General features: G+C 45.5%; 1 protein-coding gene across 1 annotated transcript; it reads right to left on the minus strand.

Annotated features, from left to right (window-relative positions):
- Nucleotides 1-679: 679 nt before the first annotated feature.
- Nucleotides 680-11,427, minus strand: LOC110302282 (histone H3.3). Its single transcript, XM_021173159.2, has 4 exons — nt 11,298-11,427; nt 9,640-9,790; nt 8,133-8,286; nt 680-1,320 (listed from the first exon to the last, which is right to left on the minus strand). Exons 2-4 carry the CDS (start codon nt 9,765-9,767, stop codon nt 1,192-1,194), a joined length of 411 nt encoding a protein of 136 aa, XP_021028818.1. The 5' UTR covers nt 9,768-9,790; nt 11,298-11,427; the 3' UTR covers nt 680-1,191.
- Between the last annotated feature and the right edge of the window lie 1,191 nt (nt 11,428-12,618).

Consider the following 12,618-nt stretch of genomic DNA (forward strand, 5'->3'; position numbering starts at 1 on the left):
CTGAGAGATTATTACAAACAAAACTCACGTAGCCCAGGCTGGCCTTGAACTATGTAGCTAAGGGCAGCTTCAAACTTCTGATCCCCTACACTCATATCCTGACTGCCCTAGTGTTGGGATTACTAGGATGATCACCATCGTGGACACTGCTGGGGACCGAAACGGTGATGGGCAAGCTCTTTAGCGAGCTACATGCCCCAATGTATTTTGCTGTGGCCTTTGGGAGCCTGAACTGAAGAAATCTGCTTCTACCTCACAAACTTTCTGCCCCAGCAAACTTTAATAAGCACCTATAATTTAGTTCCTAAAAAATAACCAAGAGTCTGCCAAATGGCTCCAGTCCATTCTTTTCCCTGCCCCAGTTAAAACTAACTCCATGTCATTATTGACCATCACCATGTATTCTACATAAACACTCTAATGCTAATAACTAAAAAAGGTAAGACTCAATGATTGGTACTTGAATAACTTCAGTTAATATATAACATTGTTTTAGTTACACGTTGTCATCTACCATTAAATGTTTAATAGTATAGCATAGCTTATGGCAAGATTCTGGTGATTACTCAGTCATCAGCTTGTTCCTTTTCACGCCAACCTTCTTTCTCCTATACCTCAAGTTTCTGTCAAATCACCAGATATTAAACTTGTAAGGTTAATAATAAAGACCAGAAGCAGGTGTAGTTTAATGTATTTTAATAGCAAACTTACAGGAACAGCACAGAAGACTGACAACATTAAAAACATGTACTTGTATGTAGGACAACTCAGTTAGAAAAGTATAGTGAATGGATGGAATCTACTGTGTGATAAAAATGCTACAAACACCATTTAGTTGCCGTCAATAAGAAATTTACTTATTTTAAAAAAATCCAAATGCTGGCATTGTCCAGAAAATTTTAACAGGTTTATTTATAATTGTTATAAAGTTGAACTGTTGAAATGTGTTCACTGAAACATTTTGCTTGCATTAATGCTTTACATCTTGCATTTATATTAAAAATTCACACACAAATGAACGTGGAGAAACGCCAATACCTGATTCTGTCCCCTATGTTTCCACTCGCAATCATATACTTAGGTACCTTTGACCCCATGGAAAAAATATCTAACATTCAGAACTACTGATAACAGGAAGAAGAGGAAAAAAAATTTTTTTGAGAATGAAATGTTTCCCCTCATAGTGGACTCTTAAGCACGCTCTCCGCGTATGCGGCGTGCTAGCTGGATATCTTTTGGCATAATTGTTACACGTTTGGCATGGATAGCACACAGATTGGTATCTTCAAAAAGGCCAACCAGATAGGCCTCACTTGCCTCCTGCAACAATAAAAGAGAAATGACTTAGTGGCATTGTTTCCAACAGTTAAAATACACTTACACAGTAAAACCCTTTAAAGAACTTATCAAATGCTCACATAGAAACCTGTCAAGATGCCGAAGTTCACAACATTTTCTACAACCTCACAAAACATCAAGACACTTCAATACTCCAAATGTTAACATGCTCCCTAGTAAACAAATGGCCTCAAAGAAACCAACAAATCCTAACATCCTCATCCTTGCAAGAGGAAGTGTATCCAAACTCATCACTAAGTCAGCCCAGGATCCCTTCAATGGAGAAAGGGTCCAACACATGGTCCTCACGTTATCTCTGGTTACACTCTGGAATGCTGAGGATTGAACTCAGGACCTTGTCCCAATTGGCTTATCACCAGCTCCAAAGTGCTTTCTTCCAGATCCTTAATGTGTAATTTACTGCACTCTCTCAAATGCTGAACCCACCCCCACCGTTACACTGTAAGATTCTTCAGGGTATTTTCTTATTCATCCCCACTTAAACTAGCTAGCTTTACGAACCACCCATTGACACCCATCATGTCATGTGAAAAGGAAAAAGGACCTCCACATCTTATAGTTGCCCAGGGTTTTTTTTTTTTTGGTGGTATTGTTTTGGTTTTTTTTTTTGTTTTTCGAGACAGGGTTTCTCTCTTTAGCCCAGGTTATCTGCCTGCCTCTGCCTCCCGAATGCTGGGATAAAAGGTGTGCGCCACCACCGCCCAGTGGTGGTAGTGTTTGAGACAGTTGAGGCTCACATGGACTAGGCTAGCCCTTCCTGTTCTTAAGCAACTCTTCCTGCATGCAGCTCACAAATGCTGGCCATCACTTGTTCCCTGGGACCCACATGATGGAAGCAGAGAGCCATCTCCTGAGCAGCACACATGTGCCACCAAGTGATGTCCTTTTAAAGCCATTTCCTGGGTCCTAGAGTAGGAGCTGGGAGTACAATGTACTGACATCCCCTTTCACCAGTGTTTGTTCCCAGTCAAACTCCAATTCTGCTTTTAAAAACACCAACAAATGAGGTGTGAACAACACGACCCAACACATAAAATATATACACACAGGAAAGGTTTCAAGAGGGTGTTCACCACTTATTTTTTTGGAGACATGGCCTCTTACTGAAACCAGAGCCTACCAATTCAGCTAGGCCAGACAGAGAGCAAGCTCCAAGGATCTGCCTATCTCTGATTCCCTGGTGCTGGGATTATAGATCCCGTGTCCCTCTTTTTGTGTGCACTGAGGATCTGAAGTTAGGTCCTCATGGTTGTACGGTAGCCACTTTAATGAATAAACCATCTTCCCAATCTCAACCTAGTTTTTTTGAGGATCTGGACCACCCAGGCCAGGCAGGCGCTATACCCACCAAGCCTCTCTATTACAGGCACCAATGGCCAGGGACAGCCGTTTGCATGAGTGCTAGGGACTCAACACAGGCCTTTATGGTTGGATGAGAAGCACTTACTTCAAGCTACTTCTCCAGGCTCTATCTTCATCCTTCAAGGAATACTTACTACCTTACTAAAAAAAATCTGCCTCATGGGGGCTAAAGAGATGGCTCAGTGGTTAGGAGCACCAAATGCAATCCCAGAGGTCCTGAGTTCAAATCCCAGCAATCACATGGTAGCTCACAACCATCTGTAATGGGATCTGATTCCTTCTTCTGGTGTGTCTGAAGAAAGCTACTGTGTACTCAAAAATAGTACATAAATAAAATCTTAAAAGAAAAATATCTGCCTCATGCAAAATGTACTATTTCTGTATGTTTTTAACACTTGTGACTCTCACCTATCTTTAAGTTCTAGCTCAAAGCTATTCCATAAAGGGCTGAGTAACACGACTCCTATGTCTTCCTAGTGAAGTTTCTTGTTTCCAGTTTCTTGGCATTTGCTCTGGCCCTATGAACCAGTCAGCTTTTAATATCCGTCAATTAATTTGGCAAGAGAGATCTCATTCCATGTAATGCTTTGTTCCCATATAGATGTTCTGCACTGCAAAACCCCAAATCCCCACAACTCCCTTCTAACTAAGCCTTTCACCCATATCTTACCTATTTCAAGGATTTACTATTCAGGGACTCATTTTTGAGTTTACAAGTGAGCTAAGAGGTCTAGAAAGCAAGATGGTGAGATGGTTGGCAGGCAGGTGTAGATCCATCCTGACAGCCTGAATCTGATCTTGGAAACCCACATGGTGGAGGATCAAGTCCTTATGTGCACAATTGTAAAAAATCACAAAACTGTGCTAGGCCCAATGTACAGTGGCCTGCTCTCAGTAGTAGTTTATAGTAGACACAGCCTGAAGCTCCTCAGTAATCAATCCTTCTGTCTCACCCAGCATTGGAATTACGCAAAACCTAGAATCAATTCTTCTGTGGAATGCAGCAGAAGGTTCTAGGCCATCAGCGAGGGCCATGTGTCTGAGACCGTTTGCTTTTATGAGTTGTGTTCTCTGGAAGCCTATGGGCTGGGCTGGATCACAGCACACGCATCCTCAGTTCTATTTGCAAATATTCCTAAGTCCCTTTAACATTAAAATTGTAAAGAGCCCAGCATGGTGGAGCACACAGAAGACAGATGCAGGGACAAGCTTGAATTTACAAGGTAAAATCCTGTCTCTAAAGAAACAAAGTCTAATTGTAACTCAAAAATGTAATTTTGAAATGGTAGAAGAAAAAAGCATTTTATAACTTGACTTTAATGTCCCACTGTCTCAAAACTGTTCATCCTTAACCTAAAAACATTTTAGCTCAAGCTCCCTGATATTTAGGGTAAAGAGCTAAACGTTACATTGGTCAATTCCCTATTATTCCTCATCTCCCTACCTCTTTGAACTATGTTTATTTTTTTCCTTTAGTTGTAAAGTCATCGCCACAATTCTTAACCTACGGTTTCCTTGTTTCCTTTTACTGCCAACCATGATCTGAACATATTAAATGCAAAATGCTAAACAGATTTTTTTTTTTTTGAGGCTGGTTTTACACTAGTCCAGGGTGTTCTTTAAGCTCAGTGGTACTCCTACCATAACCTCCCTGGTCCTAGGTGTGAGCCTTCACTTCCAACACACATTCCATACATTTTAAACTGACAGGTCACTATGCCAGGACTGGTGGCACAGGCTAGCAATCCAAACTATCTACTTAACAAAGCTAGAGCAGGAAAACTGCTCGTTCAGGACAAGATCTGCCTGAACTAGGTGAAGCCCTGCCTTACAAAGTTGGCCAGCATGGTGATGCATGTCTTATCCCTGTGCTCAAGAGGCAAAGGCAAATCTCTTTAGTTTAGGTCAGCCTAGTCTACAAGTTCAAGAACATGCAGACTACATAGAAAGACCCTGTTGGGGGGGGGGGGTAGCCCCAGCAGGTGGGCTTACACGCCTTTAATCCCAGCACTTGGGAGGCAAAGACGAGGATTTCTTAGTTCTAGGCCAGCCTGGTCTACAGAGTGAGTTCCAGGACAGCCAGGGATACACAGAGAAACCCTGTTTTGAAAAACCAAAAAGATTAACTTATAAAATGCGTGTTTTACCCACCAGCTTTTCTACCCAGCCTTTGTTCCCAGAATAAGGCTCTGAGACTATTTATTTATGAATAAATCCCTAAGCCATAAGCTTTGCCCACCCCCCACCCCCACTAGAGCTCACAACTTTTTTTTTCTTTTTCTTTTTTCGAGACAGGGTTTCTCTGTATAGCCCTTCTGTCCTGGAACTCACTCTGTAGACCAGGCTGGCCTAGAACTCAGAAAATCTGTCTGCCTCTGCCTCCGAGTGCTGGGATTAAATGCGTGCGCCGCCGCCTCCACACTGGGCTTTGTTCATTCTAGTCTGCCTGCCACATAGCTGGCTACCTAGCTCTCCTTAGCTTCGTTTGCCTGACTTTCTTGGAGTTTGGGTGAATCTTCCTGATTTACTTTTCCCAGAATTTCTGTCTCTCCCTCCCTCTGCCAGATGTCCCACCTTCTAACCCTGCCTCAGCTAATTGGCCATCACTTTTATTGACAAGTGATGCTTTTACACAGTGCACAGATTCTCTACAGCCTGTGCACACTCGTGTGTGTGTGTGTGTAGGCGATTGTTTATACACGTGCCACACATCCATGATTCATCCTAGTGCCTCCCCAGGGGATACCAATCCCCTGGAACTAGTTACAAGGTTGTTGTGAGCTGTCTGACGTAGACAGGAATTAAAGTAGGAAGAGCAGGCTTTTAACCTCAGAGGCATCTCTCCAGTTCTGTGACAGGGTTTCCCTGTGCACCCCTGGCTATCCTGAAGTTACACTGGCCTGACACTTGACAGTAGCCTGCTCATGCTGTTCAAATGCTGGGATCAAAGGCATGCATGAACCACTACCACACCAGCCTGTCTAGAAAAGAAAGGATCACCTATGCATTCCAGGTTAATCTTGAACTAGCTGTATAGTGCAAACTGGTGTTGAGTAATAACTCTCCTTGCCACTCACTATTCATGTGAGTGTTGGCACTATAGACTAGCATGCCCTATCATGTCCAACTTAAATTATGTAATTCTACAGCCTAAAATAGAATACCTTGTTTTTAAGAGAGGTTTACTGTGTAGCCAGGCTGGCTTTGAATTTACATCAACACCCCTGCCTCAGGCTCACATGTGCTGGAATTATAAAAGTTTTGAGTCATCAGGACAGATTAAAAAGCACTGTTTAGATAGAACTCTACCTCATCTGTTTCTATATCCTTTTCCCACAAGCAAATGACTATCTTTTTTTTTTTTTTTTTTTGGCTCTGGTCCTAGGGACTTTTAGAAAAGGCAGCAACTCTAACACTTATAGAACTTTAACCTTCCAACTAACCTATATTCTCTCTCACAAACAAATACAAGAAAAAACTTACAAGGAAGATCACTGTGTTCTTTCATTTTTACAAAAGGATCTCACTATGTATGTTGTACTGGCTATCCTGGAAATCAAGAGACTCATCTGCCTCTACCCCCACTCCTGTGTGCAGGATTAAAGACACCTGCCGTGCCAGCAAGACAGCTATGGGTGTAGCTGGTTAAGAGAGCTTGCCTAGCCAGGCAGCAGTGAACACCTTTAACCCTAGCACCTAGAAGGCGGAAACAGGAGAGTTAAGGCCAGCCTGATCTACAGAGGTAGTTCCAGGCCAGCCAGGGCTACCAAGACCCTACCTTGGAGGGTAAGGAGGAAAGTTTGCCTACTATGCACATGCAAGCACCATATAACGCAGATATGGAGCTTGCCTATAATCCCAGTCTTCAGGGGCAGGGAGAATAAAGAGTTCAAGGTCACCCTTAACCACATACATGGCTTTCTGAGCATAAACCTAAATAAACTCAAGTCATTCAAAAATAAATAAATAAAAATCAGGGGACATTTAAAAAAAGTGCATATTTTACTCAAAATCATGCTTACTGGTGATTATGTAACTAAATATTAGCAACAATGGATGTTTACACATGAATGATTTTATAAATGTTGCAGCCCAAATGTTTAGTAATTTCAATAGACAAACAGTTATTGAATGTAAGATTTAAAAAAATGCTAGACTTACAAGTACAGTGATGTGTTAAGCAGAGCCTACTAACAGTAATTAGAAAACAAATTAGCTCATCTTGGGAATCTTAGTAAATGCATTTATTCAAAGGAATTGATAAGCAGCTATTGAAATGGAAAAATAAAATTCTAAAGGAACAGTATGGGAAGATTTTGATAGTTGAAATTTCAGTAATTTCAACCCATGCAAATTTAATAGAAGCCGATTCACCAATCAAATGCAGTTTAGCCTAACCATAGAAACAGCTCAACCAATCATACATCAAAGTAGAATCCACCTATCAAATCTTTCTCAAATATAAAAGCAAAAGCTAGGCACAGCAACAGTGATCTTTAAAATCCTCCAATGATGATGTGCAGTACTGTCCAGCAAGCTGCATTCCCACTGACTCTGCTTCTGACCCGCTGTGCCTGCCTGTGTGTGCGTGTGTGTGTCTGTCTGTCTGTGTGATGGGAACTGATCCTCAGAATTGGAGCTGCAGGGAACTGTCATGTGTTTGCTGGGAATTGAACCCTGCACCTCTTATCCAGAGTGGTCACTGCAGCCCCACCTTTTCATGGTTGAGATACCAACATTTGTCAGTTCTTTTTGTGTTAATCTCAACTTTAATACTGTTGTAAGTTATTAGTGCTTCCACGTCCAATCACTCCAGATCACTGTTCCCAGCACCAGAACTGAGACTAAATTCAGACTGTGCTTCCTGGGTAACATGAACTCTATCGCTGCTGTCAGCAAGCTCCATGTGTTCAGTCCCCTTCTCCTTCCCAGCAGTCAGTCCTAGCACCACCACACTCCTGCGCATCCTTGAACACTGCTCACTCTAAGTATTAAACTGCACCCTCTCTTGCTTCTTTAGGACCAGGGCATTTCTCCATCAGCTGTTTGAAATGACCAAAAATGGACCTCTAGCTCTCTATCCTTTTGTAACATCCATAAACCAACCCAGCTTTAGGCATTGCTTTCAATACAAGGTTAAAAATTCTAAATGGTAATAACTGCATTAGGCTTTTGAACCAATTAGGATTTAGGTTTTTATGCATGACCTTGAACCTCCCAAGGTTTGAGATTAAAGGTGTTCACCACCACTGCCCAGCCACCTTGAATCATTTAACTTTGAAATTTCATCAGGAGTAAATCAATTACCTTACAGGCTTTTAATGACAGCTACATGAAAACACGACGTGTAACTGCTCTTGGTACACAACAGGAACAAACAAAACTAGGATCTTCCCCAGCTACCCATTTACCTGCAAAGCACCAATAGCTGCACTCTGGAAGCGCAGATCTGTTTTGAAGTCCTGAGCAATTTCTCGCACCAGACGCTGAAAGGGGAGCTTGCGGATCAGAAGTTCAGTGGACTTCTGATAGCGTCTGATTTCACGGAGTGCCACAGTACCAGGCCTAAAAAGTTAACGTTTAAGAAGTTGTTACTAAGCCTATACGACATAAAAAGTGGTCAGCTTTAAATAAATGCAGTAATTTTTCAAAAAGACCCACTCAACTATTCTTCAACACCAAATTTCACAGATCAGTTTTATGACCTGAATATTCAATCCTGTTAAGAAAAAGATCACCTTTAAAATCAAAAAAGCACGATAAGGCAGTTTATCAAAGCCATATATTCATTTTCACTTTCATGCACACACAACCCATCAATCTTTGCTAAGAACTGAGACTTTGAGCTGGTTGTGGTATTCACACTTGTACCAGAGCTCAGGGTGCAGAGGCATGAGGTGTGACACAAGCCTCAGGTACACACTAAGTCCCAGGCAAGCCTGGGTTACATGAGCCCTGCCTTCTAAACATACAAAACTTGGGAACACATTAGCTCTTAGGCTGTTGGTAGAGGCTGCCTAGTCTCTTCTGAGGTCAGCATCACTTTCCTTTGGCCCATCTAAGACTTACATAACTCAACAATTCACTTCAGTGGGTTTTATCTCCCAGCATTCTATTCTAGCATCAGTCATAACTACATTTGAAAACTTGTTTGCAGTTTTTTTCTTAAGAAAAAAATTTCTGCCCCCCCCCAGCAGGGTTTCTATGGATAGCCCTGGGTGGCCTCAAACTCGGAGACCTGTCTGCCTGCTGCAATTAAATGCCCCACCACTGCCCAGCCAAAAAAAAAAAAAAAAGTTTTTAAGTTACTGCCTATAGAATTGTTTTCTAATTCTGACTTATTTCTTCTACTCTGAGCTTTTCACTGTAAAATCTGTCTATGTAAATTTGGGCAACTTGTGCCCTCTAATGGCTGATGTCTTTAACAACACTGGTTATATCTAAATTAAATGAGGTAGGGAAAAACCCACCAAGTAAATATGACCGATGGGAACTTTACTGGTCTCCCTATCATAAGTCTTACCTTACCACAAATGAGGAGCTGCCTAAAAATGTGTGTGTATGACTTCACTAGTTAAAAAAAAAGAAGAAAAAAGGGAGGCTATTTAAAATATTAACGTGTCCTATTACTAGTTGACTATACTAGGGGGCTGGAGAGATTGCTCAGCAGTTAAGAGCACTAGTTGACTATACTATGTCTTTTTAGGCTTTTAGATCAGATTCCAGCTTCAAAATGTAATGTTATCTATCAAACTGAATACTAAGATACATGTGTTCACAAACGAACATATGCATATATATTCAAGTAGTAATAATCATTCAAAAGAGAGAAACATCTTTTCCCCATAGCAAAAAGTATGACTATCTTCCTGTTAAATTGCACGGACACTATCCCACTCCTTGCCGGTTTAGAAATACCTGTAACGATGAGGTTTCTTCACCCCTCCAGTAGAGGGCGCACTCTTGCGAGCGGCTTTTGTAGCCAGTTGTTTCCTGGGTGCTTTACCACCGGTGGATTTGCGGGCAGTCTGCTTTGTACGAGCCATGGTATGGACACCTCCTTACTTACCTATCAGTGTTTAAAAAACAAAAAATATCGGATTCAACTAAAACACACATAACATTATTCCTGCCAGAACCCCCCCCTCAAATCTGGAAATTAATCAGTATGGGGGGGGGCTGTTATATAATTAGTTTGGAAGGGCGCGGATTACATCTATTGCCCAAACATGATTTAAAACAAACTAGAAAATTGTCAGCATTTACTCTATAAAGCTATTTTCGAGCGATAAAACAGCCAAAACCAGAGAGACGCCCCCCACCATGGCTTTCGATCCAATTCCTTTAATTAAAGTAGAAATTAGAAACGTCTGCAAACATTCGATCACAAACAAGTCAAATGAACGAAGCCACAAACACAGAAAGGTCGAGTCAAATTACAGCCAAAAAAAAAAAAGAAAGAAAAGAAAAAAAAAAGGTTTCAGCGTCCCCCCCCAACTCGGTTTGCTGCCCCCCCCCTCGCGCCTGGCAGTTGGGTTGCTGTAAATATCTAAAAACATTCTTGAGGTTTGTTTCTTTATAGTTATGTTGACAAAAAGGCGTCTCGAAAGGCAAGAACAACAGCCATCGCCAGTGAGAGCATTCCACAAAGCCCGTCCCCCTCCCGGGCTTCGCTATGGAAGCCGACTGCCCCGCACCCAGGCTTAATTAGCGCTCGACACCGGCCGCCCAGCCCACCCAGCACCACATAAACTTTTGGTTCTGCCTCCCTAGGGTCCCTAGGTTCGGGGTACCCGACCTGCCCGTCTCGGTCCCCGCACCCCGCGCTGGCAGCGAGCGACTCGGCTCCCGAAGACTAGCACAAAATGGAAACAATTGGAAACGTATCCGATTCCCTTCCAGAGAGACAAACAGCAAATCGTTCGAAAATACCCCATCCCCTGCCACGTGCCGCTCTCCAAAAATGCAAAAGTTCTTTTTTTGTTTTCTGCATTTCATAAGCATCGTTTCTTTTTCTCCAAAAAAGGCAAAAAAATGTTCTTAAAATTTTTTCCTTCCATTTTAAAATGGGGAAGAGAGAAACGGGGGGAAAAAAATATGGTCGGTGACCAGAGAAGAGAGACAAGATGGTGAAGCTCAGGCACAACTGTGGAGAGGCAGCAAAAAGCGAGTTAGCCCGGGGTGGAAAGCGGCGGCGATTTTACCCCCTTTGCGCCCGAAAAACTGGGGCCTGGGACCCGGAGGCGGCAGTTAAGAGGCTCGCGCGGGACATGGTGAAGGTCTGGGGTCCCGGGAAGGGGCAGCGGGAGGGATTTCACCGAAGAAAGAGGAGCCCGCGGCGCCGGAGGGAGACAGGCTCGACGCCGCGGCGGTGCCACTGCTGGGCTGAGACGGAGAGACCGGGGAGCCGCCGCCGCCACCGCCCGCGGAAGGCAAACTCGCTCCCCATCTCCATTTCTGCGCCAAAAAGTTTGCGGGTCGAATCCGGGGGGACTGTGGGTGCCTCCGTGGGCCCCTACGAGGCCGACGGCGAGCGGAGCCCGGCTCCGGGAAGGCGGGCAGACGGAGAAACTTACCCCCCTTCTCCTTCGGCTGGAGCTCGGCAAGCGAGAGGCGGCGCTGGCGTTGGAGAACAGCGGCGGCGCGGCGAAGGCTGCGAACACAATTGAAAGATGGCTGACACCGAGGCTTTCCCCTACACACGCCGCCCCGCCCCGCGCCGCGCGCCAGCCAATCACACACAATGGAGGGAAGGCTCGGCCCCGCCCAGGGCCCCCGCGCGCCCCGCCCCTCCCCTCCCCCCGCGCGCTCGTTCGCTGGCGCGCGCTCGCTCCTCCCCCGCGCGCCGCCCGCCCATTCCTCCCGCCGCCTCTCGCGGTGTGTACAAACACAAAAGACACGCCGAGGGGCCCGCCGAGGGGCCGTCCGCCCTAGTCCGTCCCCGGCCCTCACTCCCTCCCCGCCGGACGCAGGCGTCACAGTGAGCCCCCGAAGCCCAGCTTTGGGGTGCACAGCGGGGGGTGTGGGGGCGGGGAGGGCGGCGCGGGCTGCGGACCAGCGCCCGGCCTGCGGGGGGAGGGGCACCGCCCCCGCGCGCGCCCCCGAGGTGCCCGGCCCGTGTGGGGGCGGGGAGAAGGCCGCGGCCGTACGGTCGCCGCGCCCCAGTTGAAAACGCGCCCGAGCGGGAAGCTAGCTGGCAAAGTGGAAGCCCCAGTCCCGCGCCCACTTTCGGACCGCGCGGCGCGCCAGGGGCGGGGGACCCGCGGGCCTCTTCCCGCCTTCGCTCCCCGCCGAGCGCGGGCCGGTCTGGAGGCTCGGGCCAAGTCACCTAAGGACGAGTCGGTCGCCGACTCTAGCCCCGGGAGAGGAGGGGCAGCCTGCGGGGCAGTGCGGAGACTGTCAGCGCGTCGCAGGTGGTGGCACCGGGGCCGAGGGACAGGGCTCGCCCTCTTCCTAGGCCGCGGTTCTTGGTGCAAGATGGCTGTTATTTTTGTAAGCCTCGGAGACAATGTGCAACACAGCTGTAGCAGTCTAAGGCAGAGTAGGCCTTTCCACCCCTTCGCTGTTGGAGGAGCGCTGCAGAAATCTCATGACATAAGAGTCTAATGTCAGCTACAGGAGGCTGAAACGGCAGGTAGAAGGAAAAGCTGTTTCCCGCTTTCCTCCTGCCCAGTAGCTTGGGCAACAGACTGTATAGCTCAAGTTCTCATTAAGTGACCCACAAACATCTGAACCGTCCCCAGATGGTATTGACCAGGCTCCACAACTCTGGGTGAAGGCTTTCGGTAGAAGAATCACGAGGGTCCCATAGGGTACTGATGAAGGACAGTACACTATATATGTAATCCGAACACCTCTCAAAGCAGTCTTATCATAAACATTATCCTGAAACAGATA

This window comes from Mus caroli, chromosome 1 (genome assembly GCF_900094665.2).
Source record: "Mus caroli chromosome 1, CAROLI_EIJ_v1.1, whole genome shotgun sequence".
Taxonomy (NCBI): domain Eukaryota; kingdom Metazoa; phylum Chordata; class Mammalia; order Rodentia; family Muridae; genus Mus; species Mus caroli.